The 20,178-nt window shown below is 44.4% G+C and overlaps 1 protein-coding gene across 1 annotated transcript; it reads right to left on the bottom strand.

Annotated features, from left to right (window-relative positions):
• Positions 1 to 16,617: 16,617 nt before the first annotated feature.
• Positions 16,618 to 19,607, bottom strand: LOC138904517 (uncharacterized). Its single transcript, XM_070193022.1, has 2 exons — positions 19,602 to 19,607; positions 16,618 to 17,277 (listed from the first exon to the last, which is right to left on the bottom strand). Exons 1-2 carry the CDS (start codon positions 19,605 to 19,607, stop codon positions 16,618 to 16,620), a joined length of 666 nt encoding a protein of 221 aa, XP_070049123.1.
• Positions 19,608 to 20,178: the final 571 nt, after the last annotated feature.

Genomic DNA, 20,178 nt, shown 5'->3' with positions numbered 1-20,178 from the left:
AATAGAAAATAGGTGACCTACCATCCGCAAGAGAGATGAATGCGATATCGGTCTCCCATAGCAAAGTAAAGGAACGTGCGGCATAGCAGTTACCGGAATCGGCTTCCACCCCCCAAACCAGAGGGAATTTCCCTGGAGACAGAGGAGTCAGAACAATATTAGGTACCAAGGTACTACCAAGTACCGGAAGAAACGAATGCAACGAAGTCCACGACAGAAGAACTGCAGCAAGTTGCATTGTTCGAAGAAATCCTAGAAAGGAAATTCCATTTGGGAACAAAACTACACCCGGAGCTCAGGTATGGTTTTATCGAATTCCTTAAAATTAACATTGATTGTTTTGTATGGTCGCATGAGGATATGAAAGGAATCCTGACAGATATAGTTGTGCATAAGTTAAGCTTGGATCCAAGAACACCTCTGGTAAGACAAAAGAAATGCCCTATTGTAGAAGCAAGGAATAAATTTGTTAGAAAAGAGGTAACCCGTCTACTTGAGATTAGTTCAATCCGAGAGCTACGATATCTAGATTGGCTAGCTAATGTAGTAGTGGTTCCTAAGAAAAATAATAAATTTTGCATGTGCGTAGATTATAAGGATCTTAATAAGGCATGTCCAAAGGACTCATTCCCATTGCCGAATATCGATAAATGATTGATGCCACGGCCGGGCACGAGTTAATGAGTTTCATCGATGCCTATTCTGGGTACAATCAAATCAAAATGAACCTAGAAGACTGGGAGAAGACTTCGTTTATAACGAATTTTGGCACATATTGTTATAACGTAATGCCCTTCGGGCTAAAAAATGCCGAAGCCACTTACCAACGGCTCGTGAATAAAATGTTCGAAAAATAAATAGGAAAGACTATGGAAGTATATATAGACGATGTACTCGTTAAGTCTTTGAATGCAGGTGATCACATGAAGCATCTGCAAGAAACATTTGACACACTGAGGGAGCATAATATGAAGCTTAACCCCGAGAAGTGTGCATTCAAGGTGAGGTCGTGTAGGTTCTTAGGATTCCTGGTCTCACAAAGGGGAATAGAGGTAAACCCCGACAAAATCAAAGCCACAGAAAATATCCCGGATCAACTGTTCAACGTAAAGGAAGTCTAGAGATTCACAGGCAGATTGGCAGCTTTAAGAAGGTTCATTTCCCGATCGTCGAAAAAATGTCATCGCTTCTTCGTACTACTCAAAAAGAAAAACAATTTCGAGTGGACACTGGAGTGTCGACAAGACTTGAAGGAATACTTGTCAAGTCCTTCATGGTCTCGAAATTGAAAGAGGGTGAAACTTTGCTGGTTTACCTGGCGGTCTCGGAAGTTGCGGTATGCACAGTTTTAGTCCAAGAGAATAAAGGTACGTAATTTCCCACTTATTACATTAGCAAAATTTTAACGGGAGTGGAAACTCGCTACCCGCATCTGGAAAAACTGGCCTTAGCTCTTGTAGTCGCCGCTCAAAAGCTGAGGCCCTACTTCCAATGCCACCTGATAGCCATGGTAACTACATTTCCTTTAAAGAATATACTCCATAAACCCGAGCTCTAGGGTAGATTGGCCAAATGGGTCGTTCAAATGAGTGAGTTTGACATAGAGTATAAGCCGAGGACAACGATTAAATTACAAGTCTTGGCAGACTTCGTGGCCGATTTCAGCCCGGGACTATTGTCTCTGGTTGCCAAAGAGGCAATAATGGTGTCAAAACTGGCACTGGGAGTCTGGACCTTATTCATGGACGGAGCTTCAAATGTGAAAAGGTCCGGGCTCAAAATAGTCTTGATCACCCTTCAGGGGAAACCTTAAGGCAAGCCATCAGAACGATCCCTCTAACTAACAATGAAGCAGAGTACAAATCTTTGATTGCAGGGCTTGAATTAGCTCGGGGGCTTGACTCCGAAGCCATCAAAATCAAATGTGATTCACAGTTGATGGTAAATCAGGTATACAAAATTTTTGACACCAAAAATGAGCGTATGCAACAATACGTAGTAAAGGTTCAGGCTTTATTGTCACGATTCTGAGATTGGTCAATAACCCACATCCCAGGGGAAGAAAACGAGGAAGCAGATGCATTAGCAAATCTGGGCTCATCAACAGAAATCTGAGGACCGGAATTAGGTACGGTAGTACAACTGATGAACTCAGCCTTGGACACAGATTGTTACTACGAGGTAAATTCGACTAGTCTGGTCTGGGACTGGAAAGATGAAATAATCAATTATCTCGAGCACGGAAAGTTGCCCGAGGACCCTAAAGCGTCAAGAGCATTGCACACCAAAGTTGCGCGGTATAGATTTAGGAAAGGCCAATTGTACAGAAAATCCTTTCAAGGCATGTTGGCTCGATGCCTAGGAGCATCAGAAGCCAACTATGTCATGAGATAAGTCCATGATGGATATTAGTGGCCCCGTATGGAACAAGATGCCAATAACTTTATACGAGAATGCTATAAGTGCCAATACCAAGCACCACTAGTACATCAACCGGCAAAAGCCCTGCATTCATATTTGTCCCCGTGGTTGTTCATGAAATAGGGTATGGACATCGTCAGAATACTACCACCGGCTCTCGAAAAGGTACTATTCCTTTTAATTTTGACTGACTATTTTTCCAAATTGGTGGAAGCAGGTCCTTATCAAAAGATCAGAGAACACGAAGTGGTCGACTTCCTATGGAAAAATATAATTTGCAGGTTTGGAATCCCGAAAGAGATCACATGCGACAACGAGCCACAGTTTATCGGCTCAAAAGTTACAAAATTCCTTGAAGATTTGAAGATAAAAAGGATTGCCTCTTTACCTTCCCATCCGAGCGCAAACGGCCAAGCGGAGTCAACAAACAAAACAATTGTGCAAAACCTAAAGAAAAGGTTAGAAGCAGCAAAAAGCCATTGTCCCGAAGAATTATCTGGGGTACTATGGGCCTACCGAACAACGCACAGGAGAAACCCTTTTTTCCCTTATGTACGACGCCGAAGCTTTGATACCGGTGGAAGTAGGGGAGCCAACCTTAAGATATTTCTTGGCAGACTAACAATGAGGCAATGCTAATCAACTTGGAACTGCTCGAGGAACGCATGGTATTAACGCATGTCAGACTGGCGGTTCAAAAGCAGAGAATGAAGCGATATTATTATCAAAGAACTAACCTCTGTTATTTCAAAGTAGGAGACCTGGTCTTGAGCAAGGTGACTCAAAACACCCGGGAACTCAACACAAGCAAGTTAGACCTGACATGGGAAGGCCCTTACCGGGTTTCAACTATCACTGGTAAAGGGTCATACGAGTTGGAAAACTGCAATGGAGACAAGATGCCCCGCAACTGGAACGTGGCTCATCTAAAAAAATATTACTGCTGACAAACAACAGTCAAATGGAAAGTATGTGCTCCACTCGTTTACCCTTCATTCTATTTTTATCCAAATTGGGTTTTTTCAGGTAAGGTTTTTAACGAGGTAGCGACGACAAGCATACTACAAAAACAATAGTAATAATACCTTAGATTGAAAGGTAACACTGAATGCCATGCATTATCGGTACTAGGACTGCACAGACTGCCCCGTAGAAACAAGTTGTACAAGATAGCCACAAGTCATGGCAACTTCTTTTCTGCATAGCAAAATTCCTATGTAAACTATGAAAACAGAAGGAATGAAATGAAATACTTTTGCTTTTATCTTGTTTCTTGTCTGAACATGAGCTAATTTTGTCATTTGAAATTTAAACAAGTATTTCAAATATTAGTGCCGTAATGAACAGGAGACGTCATCTTCAAGAGTACCGTAAACATAAGAGGGTCCTCTCTTATAAAAACCCTCCCGTAAAAGGGTTGGTTCCGGAAGAATATATGCCCGAAGCCAAAAATGCTATCGGAGAAAAATACACCCGAAGCCGCATACGAAAAAGACGCAAAAACCAAACTTGTGAAAAAGGGATAATTCTCGGAGATAGAAGTGCATCGAAGAAAATACATCTGAGGCCACATACAGGAAAATATGCACAAATATTCAAGCAAAAGTAAGACTCGATCAAACATTTGAGCAAAAATATGGCTTCATTTACAAGAATGTGCCAAAAGAAATACAAAACAGGTAAAGAAAAAGCTAAGCTACAGCATCATCGGAATCAGGAGGAAGAGAAGTATCCATATCCCCGGGAGCAGTAGACAATTCAACCGATGGCTCAGCAACTTCCCCAGCTTGATCTTCGGCATCAACGCCTTCTGATTCCTCTTTAGTGTCCAAAATCTCGGAACCAGAATCAAAAGAACTTAGATCATCAGACCGCGCTGGGAGTTTTTTCTTTGCAGCCAACTCAAGCTCGCATGCCTTAGCAATTTCGGCATCAATATCAATAACACCAGCTTTGGCTCCTTCCAAGGTTTTTCTCCTCATGTTGTACATGGCGTAAATGCTTACAATAACGAGGGAAGCCTCTCGGCGCCTAAGTTCTTCTTTGGGTTGAGTGATCTCGGCAGAAAGGTTATCCCGGGCGGACCTAACAGATCGGAGACTAACATCGAGATCATGGGCAGTTGAACTATAGAGCCTGTTGTGCTCGATAGTTTTCTTATACTTCTCCTCCAACGGGGCATGTCTCTCCCCCATAGCAGCAAGCTCTTCGGCCTTAGAATTCAAGGCTACTTCTAAATTAGTTACCCTTTTAGCAGCAGAAGCCTCACAATCATTGGCAGCAAGAATGGCATTCTGGACCTCAGCCCATTTAGCCTTGACTTCATCAAAATCGGCCCTCAGCGGCCCAACTTCTTGGCTAAGGGTTACCACTTCCTGCTCACTTTGTTGCAAACGGGCTTCCAAAATAACGGCCTCAGTGGCCCTGGTTACCAGTTCCGAGAGGCAAAGAACAATCTGGTCACGTTCCACCAAAAGCTGATCCCGTTCAGAAGAGAGTTCCTGCCTCGAATGGAATGGATGGACCTGCCTCCGGTCACTGATAATTGGGCCGTTCAGGCTTTCACCCAAGGACTCAACATCCGAAGCTCATTGGCTTCACAACAGTTAAAACAAAACTAGGTAGAATATCCGGCCATCACTTGGGCTGATGTCCATAACCGGTATTAATAAAATATTATGGCAAAAAATAATTAGCTTGGGGCCCCTTCCAGGTCCGTGTATCCTGTCAGAACCACCGACAGAGTCAAGAGAGACATCGATGGTGAACCGAGATCAAACAGGGATCGGTATCAGCAGTACAATGGAGACCGAAGAAGTAGTGGGTCTGGGAAGAACCCTATGAGAAATGAAAGGATAAATGACCGAGGTCAAAACAACCGGGGACTCATGAGAAAAAACAGCTTCGACAGGCCCGTCGGGCCTAAAGAGGCACCGAGATTATCAGAGAACAACTTCAACGTGGACGTCGCCACGATCGTATCTACAATCGGACGCATCAAATATACCAGATGGACTCGACCTCTACAGTCTGATCCAGCCCAAAGGGATCCTAACCTAATGTTCAAATATCACAGCACTCATGGTCACGGAACAGAAGACTGCCGACAATTAAGAGAGGAGGTGGCCCGACTGTTCAACGACGGACATCTCCGAGGGTTCCTGAGTGATTGGGCCAAGAAACACTTCAAGAATAGGGATACTAATAAACAGACCGAGCAAGAGGAACCTTAGCACGTAATTAACATGATCATCGGTAGGGTCGACATTCCCCAGGGGCCGATGCTGAAGATCACCAAAGTATCCATCACAAGGGAAAAACAGACTCGGGATTACGTACTGTAAGGAACCTTGTCTTTCAACGACGAAGACGCTGAGGGGATCATGCATCCCCACAAATATGCACTGGTAATATCGGTACTCATAAATAAATCCTGGGTTAAGCGTGTGTTAATTTTTCCAGGTAGCTCAGCCAACATCATTAGATCGTGGGTCGTGGAACAACTTGGCCTACAAGATCAGATCGTACCTGTGGTCCGATTCCTGAATGGGTTCAATATGGCATGTGAGACCACTAAAAAGGAGATAACATTACTAGTGAACGTTGCCGGAATCATTCAAAAAGCCAAGTTCTATGTAATCGAAGGATATATGAGATACAATGCTTTGTTCGGGAGGCCATGGATTCAAAAGATGAGAGCAATACCCTCAACACTGCAACATGTGCTGAAATTCCCGACACCCGGAGAAATCAAAATAGTTTACGGGGAACAACCGGTCGCCAAGGAAATGTTCATGATCGATGAGGTGATCCCCGTATCCACACTCTCTACACCGAAGGGTCCGAATCTGGTGGCCAAAGACGAGGCCAAATAGCAGTTAACGGTACCAGCCTCGATAGAACTAGAGAAACAAGCGGTAGACGAGGACGATGACTACGGAGTTCCCAGTTCTTTCATAGACCCCAATGATTCCGATGCTACCAAATCAACGGTCGAGGAACTAGAGCAAGTCGTACTAATCGAACACTTGCCCGATCGAAAGGTATACCTGGGCACGGGATTAAGCCTCGAGCTAAGGAAAAAACTCATTCAATTTCTTATAGCTAACGAAGATTGTTTCGCTTGGTCTCACCTTGATATGATAGGTATCCCTCTGGAAATAACCACTCACAATCTAAGCCTGGACCCGAAATTCCACCCAGTCAATAAGAAGAGGGGACCCCAATCCGAGGCCAAACATGCTTTCATCAAGGATGAGGTATCTAAACTCCTTAAAATAGGGTCCATTCGGGAGGTTAATTACCTGGATTGGTTAGCAAACATAGTGGTAGTCCCTAAAAAAAGGAATAAATTAAGAATGTGTGTAGACTATAAAGACTTGAATAAGGCATTTCCCAAGGAATCCTTCCCTCTGCTCAACATCGATCGCATGATCGATGCAATGTCCGGCCACGAGATCCACAATTTTCTCGATGCCTATTCTGGGTACAACCAAATATGGATGAACCCGGTCGACCAGGAAAAAACCTCCTTTATCACTAAGTACGGTACCTACTGCTATAACGTGAGGCCATTCAGACTAAAAAATGCCGGTGCCACTTACCAACGCCTAGTAAACTGTATGTTCGAGGAACAAATAGGAAAATCAATGGAGGTTTACATTGATGATATGTTAGTTAGGTCCCTGCGAGTAGAGGACCATTTGAAATATTTGTAGGATACCTTTAGCATATTGCAGAAATATAATATGAAGCTGAATCCGGAGAAGTGTGCATTTGGATTCGGATTCGGTAAATTCCTCGGATTCATGGTATCCAACCGGGGAATCGAGATCAACCCCGATAAGATCAAAGCCATCGACGATATCACTATTGTGGACAACGTGAAAGACGTACAAAGATTAATCGGACGCATAGCCGCCCTATAGCGATTCATCTCGAGGTCTTCCGACAAGAGTCACCGGTTCTTCTCACTATTGAAAAATAAGAATAATTTCTCGTGCACTCCGGAGTGCCAACGGGCCTTGGAGGAGCTCAAGCGGTATTTATCGAGCCTACCACTGATTCACACGCCAAAGATAGACGAGCAGCTATACCTGTACCTGGCAGTATCGGAGATAGCGGTAAGTGGATCCTAGTCCGGGAAGAGAAAGGTACGTAATTTTCAATTTACTATGTTAGCAGGACTTTAGGTGAGGCCGAAACTAGATACCCTCACCTATAAAAATTGGCACTCGCTTTGCTTAAAGCGTCTAGGAAGCTGAAATCATATTTTCAATGTCACCCCATATGTGTTGTGAATACTTACCCATTGAGAAATGTAATGCATAAACCCAAGCTCTCGGGACAGTTGGCCAAATGGCCGTGCAGATTAGTGGGTACGATATTGAATATCGGACTTGGACTGCCATTAAATCTCAAATTTTGGCAGACTTTGTGGCAGACTTTATGCCGGCCCTAATATCCGAGGTCTAAAGAGATTTATTGTTGAACTGGGGGACTTCTTTGGGGATCTGGACCCTCTTTACAGACGGCGCCTCGAACGCAAAAGGGTCCGGACTTGGAATCGTATTGAAGCCACTAACATGCAATGTAGTTAGACAATCTATTAGGACTGTAAAATTGACTAACAATGAGGCCAATTTGAGGCCATGGTTGCTGGTCTCGAACGAGCTATAAGCTTGGGGCGGAGGTGATCAAAGATAAGTACGACTCCCTCCTTGTGGTAAACCAAGTTAATGGGATGTTCGAGGTTAGAGAGGAACGAATGCAAAGGTACCTGGATAAGTTACAGGTAACATTACACCGGTTCAAGGAGTGGACTCTACAACACATACCTCAGGATCAAAACAGTGAGGTCGATGCCCATGCTAACTTGGGGTCATCGGTCGAAGACAATGAGTTCAACTCGGGGGCAGTCGTACAACTCATGAGATCGGTGGTGGAAGAAGGCCACACCGAGATAAACTCAACGAGCCTAACTTGGGACTGGAGAAACAAATATATAGAATATCTGAAGACCGGAAAACTTCCCTCGGATCCAAAGGAATCGAGGGCCAGGTAGCCCGGTTTACTCTATCTGAAGACGGAACCCTGTTCAGAAGAATATTCGATGGCCAGCTCGAGATATGTCTAGGACCAGGAGATACCGAGTGCGTTCTGAGGGAAATTCACAAAGGCACCTGCGGAAATCATTCAGGCGTAGAATCATTAGTTCAAAAAATAATTAGAGCCGGCTACTACTAGATCGACATGGAAAATGATGCGAAAGAGTTCGTATGAAAATGTGATGAGTGTCAAAGACATGCTCCAATGATTCATCGAGCCGAGGAGCTGCTGCATTCTATCTTGTCGCCTTGGCCGTTCATGAAATGGGGGATGGACATCGTTGGCCCCCTTCCATGGGCACCCTGTAAGGCTCAATTTATATTATTTACGACTGATTATTTTTCTAAGTGGGTGGAAGCCTAGGCATATGAGAAGGTCAGGGAAAAGGAAGTCATCGATTTTATTTGGGACCACATCATTTGTCGGTTCGGAATGCCGGCCGAGATCGTGTGCGATAATGGGAAATAATTTATCGGCAACAAAGTAAGAAAGTTTCTCGAAGACCATAAGATCAAAAGGATCCTATCAACACCCTACCGCCCTAGTGGGAATAGACAAGTAGAGTCCAGTAACAAAACCATACTCCAAAACCTTAAAAAGAGGTTTACCGACGCCAAAGTAAAATGGAAGGAAATTTTGCCTGAAGTCCTATGGGCATACTGTATGACCTCGAAATCCAGTATCGGGGCCACCCCATTCTCAAGGGTTTACGGCACTGAAGATCTAATACCGGTCGAAGTCAAAGAACCGAGTCTCCGGTTCTGATATGCAACAAAAGAATCAAACGACGAAGCCATGAATACGAGCCTGGATCTGATAGATGAAAGGCGCGAAGCCGCCCTTGTTCAGTTAGCCGCCCAAAAATATCAGATTGAGAGGTATTACAATCGAAGAGCCAACCTTCGACATTTCAATGTCGGGGACTTAGTGTTAAGGAAGGTCACGCTAAGTACCCAGAACCCAAACGAAGGAAAGTTGGGGCCGAATTGGGAAGGTCCTTATCAAATTATCGAGATCACCGGAAAGGGATCATACAAACTTGGAACAATGAACGGTGGGCAACTACCGATCAACTGGAACATAACTCACTTGAAGCTATAGTACTGCTAAGGTACGACCCCATTCATTCATTTTACTTATTTGCATTTTGAACTAACACCCGCAAGCGACTGTCGAAGAACAACGCAAATTTTTAGGCCTGAAAGCACACGTTGCACTCTTTTTTCCTTGAACCGGTTTTGTCCCAAATGGGTTTTCTGGCAAGGTTTTTAACGAGGCAACAGTAAGTCACGACAACAATATTCGAGGCTTCTCTATGATTGGCCCCGAACACTGGGGGCATCACCCTCGGATAATGACTTTAGCAAGGAAAGAAACTTTATGATCGAATGGTCTCGGCTCGATCGATAGGATTTACTATAAGGGCCAAACGGTCAAATGAACCGTTCCCACATAGACTGCTCGAACCCTGACACAAAGCTTATACACATGTGTAACCATATATATTACGCACAGAAATAAAAAGAAGTTTCTACCTTGCGGATAAATATCTTGTCCCTTAAAAAATTTCTTTTCTTTCTTTTCTCTTAAGAAATTTCCTACATTTGATCCCCTAAAGATATCGAGCCCAAGGGGCACCTTTATCCGGGTTCAAAGGATCGCTCTCACTCGGGTCCTGCCGTCCAAAGATAAACTCGGACGTCCCGGGCTATCAAAATCTGGGGGCACAAGATCTATTAAGAAGTGCCCGAACCTTAAAGGCTACGGCCATCCCCATTCGGGGACTGTTATCTTGGGCAAGCCCGGATAACTCAGGGTAACAATCCCACTAGGCAATACCTGAACTAAAAAGGCTACGGCCATACTAAAATGGCTCGGAGACGTCCGAGACCCGTAACAAAAAAACAAGGCCTTCAAAATTTCTAAACCGGTTCAAAAGGCTACCCTCAGCAAAATTATCATCTAAAAAGTTCTAAGTGTTTTGGGGAAAGCTTATGGTCATACCAAGCCCCCACAAATAGTAAACAAAATAATATCGAAAGAAAGGCTTGTTCGAACCTCCGGGCTAGACCTAAATATTACATGCTAAGGCATTTCGATATCTTCACAATCATAAAGAAAAAAGTGAAAAGAAGCAAGCTTAGAAACTGTCGGAGGGAAAAAGATCCTTATATATATATATATATAAATATCTTTACAAAGGCCAAACGGCCTCAACAAAAAAAAAGTACAAAAATAAAGAAAAGTACACAAAGTACTTAAACGGCTTGGCCTCCACCGGAGCCCGCCTCGACATCAGGACCGACGGAGTCTCCTCCGTCCTCAGATCTGCTCGATCCCTCGGAGTCTTCTTCACCCTCGGGGTATGCCAACTTTTAGCCCTCGGCCTCAAACCCCTTAGAGGTCACGATCTCGGCTGACATATCAAAACCCCGAGCTTGAACCTCTTAGAGGGCCTATCTTCGAGACTGCCACTTCGTGTATTCGATCATGTCACTTAAGCGGTCCTGGGCTACCTTGACGTCGGTCTTATACTGGGCCTCCATATCGTCGACATCATTTTTGGTCACTTCAACCATCGACTTCGGCATCATCTAGCTCATCATCACTAACTTCAAATATTTTTACCTGTTAAACCAGGTCGGCGTGTTCTTTTCGAGTTGCCTCCAACTCAGCTCGGAGACTCTTAGCCTCTCCTTCACCTTGCTCGCTGAGGATTTTGTAGGTTTCTCTCTTCTCACTGAGCCCAGACTTCGGCTTCTAGCTGGTTCAACTTAATCCGATATCGAAGGAAAGTTTCATAATGAAGCACCGAGGCCTAAAAATACAAAAAAAAATGTTAGGATTATATATGGATTAGTCTGAGTACAAAAAGAGAAATTGAAGTCATCAAGAGATATCTGAAGTTACCCAGTTTAGCACCTCTTGTGCTTCGTTGAACAGGCAAGGCGCGTCTACCTTGTTCATATTGGCTTGGTCTTCCTCGGTCACTAGGCACTGAAGGTAGCTGGCTACCCCTACGGGGGCGGAGAGGACCCGAACATCCTCTGGAATAGAGATGATGATGGATCGCTTCCGGTCAAGATCCATACTCGGAGCTGGGAACCGGTTGATCACTTTCAGTCTCAAGGAAGAGTAGCTTGCTCCCGAAGATGGACTCTTCTTCGATACCTCTAAGTCACCTAATCCGGTGACGTTCTCCGTGGCGGTGGAGTCCACGCCATCAAAAAAGCCGCGGAAGGGGTCGTACGTGTCACAAGCCCTCTCGTTGGAATGCTCTTTCACCATTTGGGCCTCATTATACATGGACTCAGTAAACGAGGGTGATTCGGTGATGTCTATCACACCGAATGCTTCCTTCGGGGCACTGCCCGCATCCCGGGAAGCCTAGGCCCCACCCTCCTCATCGACCTCCTTAGCTTGAGGCAGGTCGGTCTCGAGATTCTCTGGTTCGGAGGCCCCTTGCCCTTCAATCTATGAAGGCACGTAGGCCATAAGGACAAAGGCTTCTTCTTCTTCTTTGGACTCGTCTCTTATCCTGTAGAGCGAATTCGAAGGTGGTGCTCGGGCACTGGCGTTGTCTTTTGGCTTACGCCCCAACCTTCTTCTTGTTTTCTTTTTCTCCGAGCTCGAGGAACTCAGAGCCCTCTTTCGTTTCTTGCCTTTGCCTGTCTTAGAGCAGGGGACTCGGCAGGTAAGTCCTCGCTACCGGCTAGATGTCATGACCAATTTCTCTCCGTGGGATGTCGTGATGGCACCTAGTCTCTAAGACTAGGTAAGCATAACAATTTGCATTATAACTGAATAATAAACTGAACTCCATTCTCAACACATGATAAATAAATATAAAGCTGCAATCCATAATTACAACTCCCAAAATCCGGTAGAGATAAGTCACAAGCTTCTAAGAGAAAAACACTGAATGTTTCTATACATCAAAGTATAAAGGGAATAATAAAAACAACATAATAATGATAGAGGGGGACTCCGAGATTTGCGGACGCTGGCAGATATACCTTGAAGTCTCCATATATAGTCCAACTCACTAGTATCTGGCCTGGTAGGAAGAATCTGGGTCTGCACAAAAGGATGTGCAGAATGTAGTATGAGTACACCACAACAGTACCCAATAAGTGCCAAGCCTAACCTCGGTAGAGTAGTGACGAGGTCAGGTCAGGGCCCTACTGGTTTAAAATAAAAGTAAGGCGGAAGATATAATAATATTTAGAAATGACTAAGATTTTAAACAACAAGAAGTTTTAGAAAGATAACAGCTCAGCAATTAGAGGTAAACAACAAGGGCACTCCCGAGGTACCGCCTTGTAGTCCCAAATGTAAATATACAAGACAAGGGGGGATCTCTCGAGTAAACGCCTCGTAGTCCCAAAGTAAATATGCAGTACAGGAGGATCTCCCAAGAAACCGCCTCATAGTCCCAAAGTAAATATGCAGTACAGGGGGATCTCCCGAGTAAACACCGCGTAGTCTCAAAGTAAATATGCAGTATAGGAGGATTTCCCGAGTAAACGCCTCGTAGTCCCAAAGTAAATATATAGGGGGATATCCCGAGGAACCGCCTCGTAGTCCCAAAGTAAATATGCAACAGATAACCGAACCGAAAGAACAACGAATTTACAACAAGAAATATTACAGTTAAAGATTTAATTCAAATCAAGGGAAGCGGGTAATTCAACTAAGCACGTGGCACAATTTGCAAGTAGGAGTTAAGGCATGTAGACATGCGATACTAGGCTAAACAAGATCACTACATAAGCTAAGGTAACTCAGTTAAGGAATTTAAAATAAGACAAATCAGCAAGAACCAAAATTTCCACAATTAGCTCGTGTACGCACTCGTCACATTGCGTACACGGTGCTCAGATATCACAAAGTGTTACAACAATACCAAATCCTAAGAGAATTTTTCCCATACAAGGTTAGACAAGTCACTTACCTCAAATCTCGCTCAATCAATCAATAAGGATGCCTTTACCTCGATTTTCCGACTCCGGATGGCCCAAATCTAGCCAAAAGAAATTACATATCATGAATACAACTACGAGAAACTAATTTAAATAATAAATCTACGAATTTAGCAAAGAATCAAAAATTCAACCCCAAATGTCGACCCGGGCCCACGTCTCGGAATCGGGTAAAAGTCACAAAATACCAATGCCCACTCGACCATGAGTTCACCCTTACCAAAATTACCAAAATCCGACACCAAATCGCCACTCAATTCGTCAAATCAAACTCTCCAAATCCCTAGCCTCAAACTCCCAAATTCCACCTTATATACACACAAATTAGGTGGGAAAATCAATGGGGAAACAATATTATTGAATGAAAATATTCACAAGTGGCTTACCTCAAGAAATCCCTCAAAAGTGCTCTCAAACATCGCCCTATAACGAGTTCAAAATATTTAAAATGAGCAATAATCGCGAACCCTTGCATTTAAGTGTTCTGTCCAGCATTTCCGCTTCCGCAGATTCATAGTCGCATCTGCGGTGTCGCAGAAGCGAAAACTTACCCGTATTTATGGTTCCCTCGCTCTTTTGGTCGACCCTTCCTCACCTACGGAACTTCCGCTTCTGTGGTCCAAATCCCTCTTCTAAGGGTGCGCATTTGCGCCAATATGTCCGCTTCTGCGGACAGGCCTCCCCAAGCACTCGTCCGCTTCTGCGATCATTCTTCCGCAGAAGCGACTCCGTTTCTGCGGCCTTCACACCGCACCTACGACCACTGGCCAATTCCCCTAGCCCCGCATCTATGTCCCATTGCTCTCTTCTGCGGACTCGCACCTGCGGTCAATCTTGCGCAAGTGCAATTACACCAGAACTGGTGCCATTAGCCATTCTCACAAGTCCAAATTTGATCTGTTAACCATCTGAAACTCACCCAAGGCCCCCTGGACCTCAACCAAACATACCAACAAGTCCTAAAACATCACACAAACTTAGTCGAGCCTTTAAATCACATCAAACAACGCTAAAAACACGAATTACACATCGATTCAAGCCTAACGAACTTCAAGTTTCAAACTTCTACATCTGACGCAGAAACCTATCAAATTGATTGACCTCAAATTTTGCACACAAGTCATAATTGACATTACATACCTATTCTAACTTCTATAATTGGAATTCGACCTCGATATCAAAAAGTCCACTCCCGGTCAAACTTTCCAAAAATCATCCTATTTTCCAACTTTTGCCAATTGTCGCTAAAATGACCTACGGACCTCGAATTTGACATCCGAACACGCTACTAAGACCAAAATCACCCTACGAAGCTATTGGAACTGTCATAACTCCATTGCGGAGTCATACTCACATAGTTCAAACTACGATCAAATCCTACAACTTAAACTCCCCTTTAAGGACTATGTGTCCCATTTCACTCCCAAACCAAAGACAAATCATGCAGGCAAGTCACAAAACCCAAAAATAAAATTGAGGGAGCAATAAATAAGGGTTCGAGATTCTCTCAAAATGACCAGCCGAATCGTTACATCCTCCCCCTCTTAAAACAAACGTTCGTCCTTGAACGAGTATAAAGATATACCTGAAGTGGTGAACAGATGAGGATAACTGCTGCGCATATCATGCTAGGTCTCCCAAGTTGCCTCCTCGACCGGATGACCCCTCCACTATACCTTCACTGACCCGATGTTCTTCGACCTCAACTTTCGAACCTGCTTGTTCAAAATGGTTGCTGGCTCCTCAACATAAGATAGATCCTTGTCCAATTTTACTGAGCTGAAGTCTAACACATGAGATGGGTCGTTGTGATACTTCCGGAGCATGGAAACATGGAATACTGGATGAACTACAGAGAGACTAGGTGGTAGTGCAAGTCTATAAGCCACCTCTCCAGCCCCCTCAAGGATCTCAAAATGCCCAATATACCTAGGGCTCAACTTGCCCTTCATCTCGAACCTCATAACACCCTTTGTGGGCGAAACCCGGAGCAAGACCCGCTCTCTAACCATGAATGCAACATCACGAACCTTCCGATCCGTATAAATTTTCTGCCTGGACTGGGCTGAGTGCCCGGTAACAAATCAATACCAAAGTCAATATCTTTGTCGGGCGGCATGCTCAGAAGATCTGCCAGAATTACGTCTGCAAAATCCCTCACTACCGGAACTGACTCGATGGTAGGAGTATCAACACTAACATCTCTCATATAGGCCAGATACGCATCACACCCCTTCTCAACTATTCGCTGAGATTTAAGAAATGAAACAACCCTGCTAGGAACATGATCCAAGGTACCTCTCCATTCTAGCCGCGGTAGACTTGGCATAGCCAACGTCACCATCTTAGAATGACAATCAAGGATAGAGTGATAGGGAGACAACCAGTCCATGCCCAAAATAACATTGAAATCCACCATACTAAGCAATAATAAATCGGCTCTGGTCTCAAAACCACTAAGAACAATCAAACACGACCGATACACACGATCAACAATAATGGAATCACCCACGGGTGTAGATACATAAAGAAGTGAGCTCAGAGAATCACGGGATACACCCAAATTCGAAGCAAAATAAGATGACACATAGGAATAAGTGGAGCCTGGATCAAATAAGACTGATGCATCTATATGACAGACCGGAACGGTACCTGTGATAACAAAATCTGATGCGATTGCCTCTGTCCTTGCAGGAATGGAATAATATCTGGCTTGACCTCCCCTTCTAGGGCGACCTCTACCTATCCGGCCTCCATCTCTAGCTGGCTGTGCAGGTGGGGTGGTAGCTGGTGTTGTAACTATAGCTTGAGGACCCGATGGACCACGCAGTGCCTAAGATATCTGTAGAGGTGCACCCTTCCTAAATCTGAAGCAATCCCTCACTAAATGACGAGTGCCTCCACACTCAAAACAAGATCTTGGAGAATGTGGCTGTTGCGAATAGCTCGGGCCTGATCGACTGGACTGACCACTGGAAGCACCCCACGCAGGAGGCACACTAGACACCGGTGGTGCATAATAAGGATCTTGGGGCCTAGTAGTGGCCGAAGCACCGCTGACGACTGGAAATGCTGAATGAACATGGTGACCCATATAACCTCTGCCCTAACGAGCTGTAGCTGGGGCACGAGTACCACTGAAAGTGCCAGAATCTCGAGACCTCTTGACCTCTCTCTCCTCTCTATCCCGAGTCAGCATACCCTCTAACCTCCTAGCAATTCCTACTATGTGCTGGTACGTAATATCCATCTTTAACTCTCGGGCCATGCTCAATCTGATACTGGGGTTGAGCCCTTCAATAAACCAACAAACCCGCTCTCGAACAGTAGCAACCAAGGCTGGTGCATGCCTAACCAAATCACTGAATCTGACTGCAAACTCTGACACGGTCATAGCACCCTGGCGCAACTGCTCAAACTCTGCGCGCCAAGCATCTCTGAGACTCTGAGGAACATACTTTCTTAGCAACATATTTGAGAACTGAGTCCAAGTGAGTGAAGCTGCCTCAGCCAGACTATCCAACTCGTATACGCGCCACCAATAATAGGCCGCTCCTTTAAGATAGAACGTAGTGAAAGAAACCCCACTAGTCTCTACAACACCTATAGTACGGAGGATACGGTGGCATTCCTCAAGAAAACCCTGGCCATCCTCTGATTCCAAGCCACTGAAAGTAGGAGGGTGGTACTTCTTGTAACTCTCGAGCCTAAGCTGCTTTACCTCAGAAGTTGATGCCCTAACCTCGGGCTGAATTGGAGCTACTAGCTGTATCGGTATAATGTCTGGATCCTGGTCTACCTGAACTTGCTACTCTGGGGTACCGGCGATGAGAGTCTGTGCTCCTTCCCCAGCCTGAGATGTGGTAGGAGCAAGTGGTATCAATCCTGCCTGAGCCAAGGTACTGAAAATGCTCAGGAACTGGGCTAGAGTCTCTTGAAGGGTTGGTACACTAACAGGCGTCTCAGGTGCATGTCCTCCAATTGGAGATACTGGTGGCTCCTCTATAGAACCTCATGCGGGTTCTCTGGCTACACCATGTGGACATCCTTGACCTCTACCCCGGCCTCTCATGGCTCTAGCAGGGGGCACGGGTGTCTGATTATCCAATCTAGCTATACGTGTCCTCACCATCTGTGAGAGAATATTAAGACATAAGTTTAGAGTCCGAAGTCAAAATCTCGTAAGATAAGGAATCAAAAAAAGTGAAACTTTTCCAAACAGTTTCATAGCCTCCCGAAGATAAGTATAGATGTCTCCATACCAATCTGCGAGACTCTACCAAACCGGCTTGTGACTCATAACACCTATGAACCTAGAGCTCTGATACCAACTTGTCACGACCCCAATTTCCGGATGTCGTGATGGCACCTAGTCTCTAAGACTAGGAAAGTCTAATAATTTGCGAATAACTAAATAATAAACTTAACGACAATTTGAACACATGATAAATAAATATAAAACTACAATCCATAATTACAACTCCCAAAACCCAGTAGAGATAAGTCACAAGCTTCTAAGAGAAAAACATTGAATGTTTCAATACATCAAAGTCTAAAGGGAATAAGAGAAACAACATAATAATGATAGAGGGGGACCCCGAGGTCTGCGGACGCTGGCAGATATACCTTAAAGTCTCCACGTACAGTCCAGCTCACTAGTATCTGGCCTGGTAGGAAACACCTGGATCTACACAAAAAGATGTGCAGAGTGTAGTATGAGTACACCACAACAGTACCCAGTAAGTGCCAAGCCTAACCTCGAAAGAGTAGTGACGAGGTCAGGTCAGGGCCCTACTGGTTTAAAATAAAGTAAGGCAGAAGATATAATAATATTTAGAAATGACTGAGATTTTAAACAACAAGAAGTTTCAGAAAGATAACAGCTCAGAACCTAGAGGTAAAGAACAGGGGCACTCCCGAGGTACCGCCTCGTAGTCCCAAATGTAAATATGCAAGACATGGTAGGATATCCCGAGTAAACGCCTCGTAGTCCCAAAGTAAATATGCAGTATAAGGGGATCTCCCGAGTAAATGCCTCGTAGTCCCAAAGTAAATATGCAGTACAAGGGGATCTCCCGAGTAAACGCCTCATAGTCCATAAGTAAATATGTAGTACAGGGGGATCTCCCGAGGAACAACCTACTAGTCCCAAAGTAAATATGTAGCACATAACCGAACCGAAAGAATAATGAATTTACAGCAATAAATCTTACAGTTAAAGATTTAATTCAAATCAAGGGAAGCAGGTAGTTCAATTAAGCATGTGGCACAATTTGCAAGTAGGAGTTAAGGCACGTAGACATGCGATACTACGCTAAACATGACTACATAAGCCAAGGCAACTCGGTTAAGGAATTTAAAATAAGACAACTCAGCAAGAATCGAAATTTCCACAATTAGCCCGTGTACACACTCATCACACCGCGCACACGGCGCTCACATATTACAAAGTGTTACAACAGTACCAAATCCTAAGGGGATTTCCCCCACACAAAGTTAGACAAGTCACTTACCTTAGATCTCGCTCAATCAATCGATAAGGATGCCTTTCCCTCAAATTTTTGACTTCGTATGGCCTAAATCTAGCCAAAAGCAATCACATATCATGAATACAACTACGAGAAACTAATTTAAATAATAAATCTATGACCTTAGCTAAGAATCAAAAATTCGGCCCAAAAGGTCGACCCGGGCCCACATCTCAAAATCGGGTAAAAGTCCCAAAATATGAACGCCCACTCGACCACGAGTTCACCCATACAAAAATTACCAAAATCTGACACCAAATTGCCACTCAATTCCCCGAATCAAACTCTCCAAATCCCTAGCCTCAAACTCCCAATTTTCACCTTAAATACATACTAACTAGGTTGAAACATCAATGGGGAAACAAGATTATTGAATAAAAAATCTCACAAGTGGCTTACCTCAAGAAATTCCTCGAAAGTGCTCTTAAAACTTGCCCTATACAGAGTTCAAAATGTTTAAAATGCGCAAAAATCAAACCCTTGCATTTAAGTGTTCTGTCCAGCATTTCCGCTTCTACGGATACATAGCCGCATCTGTGGCGTCACAGAAGTGACAACTTACCTGCATATGGGATTCCCTCGCTCCTGCGGTCATCCCTTCCACACCTGCGGAACTTCCGCTTCTGCAGTCCAAATCCCTCTTTCGTGGGTGCGCATCTGCGCCAATACGTCCGCTTCTGCGGATAGGCCTCCCCAAGCACTCGTCCGCTTCTGCGATCATTCTTCCGCAGAAGCGACTCCGTTTCTGCGGCCTTCACACCGCACCGACGACCACTGGCCAATTCCCCTAGCCCCGCATCTACATCTCATTGCTCTCTTCTGCAGGCTCTCACCTGCGGTCAATCTTGCGCAGGTGCGATTACACCAGAACTGATTCCATCATCCATTCTCACTAGTCCTAATTTGATCCGTTAACCATCCGAAACTCACTCGAGGCTCCTAGGACCTTAACTAAACATACCAACAAGTTCTAAAATATCACACGAACTTAGTCAAGCCTTTAAATCACATCAAATAATGCTAAAAATACGAATTACACATCGATTCAAGCCTAACGAACTTCAAGTTTCAAACTTCTACATCCGATGCTGAAACCTATCAAATCAAGTCCAATTGACCTCAAATATTACGCACAATTC

The sequence above is a fragment of the Nicotiana tomentosiformis genome, chromosome 2 (assembly GCF_000390325.3).
Source record: "Nicotiana tomentosiformis chromosome 2, ASM39032v3, whole genome shotgun sequence".
In the NCBI taxonomy this organism is placed as follows: Eukaryota; Viridiplantae; Streptophyta; class Magnoliopsida; order Solanales; family Solanaceae; genus Nicotiana; species Nicotiana tomentosiformis.
Note: the sequence above shows the minus strand (reverse complement) of the source record. Positions and strands in the feature narration are given on the sequence as shown.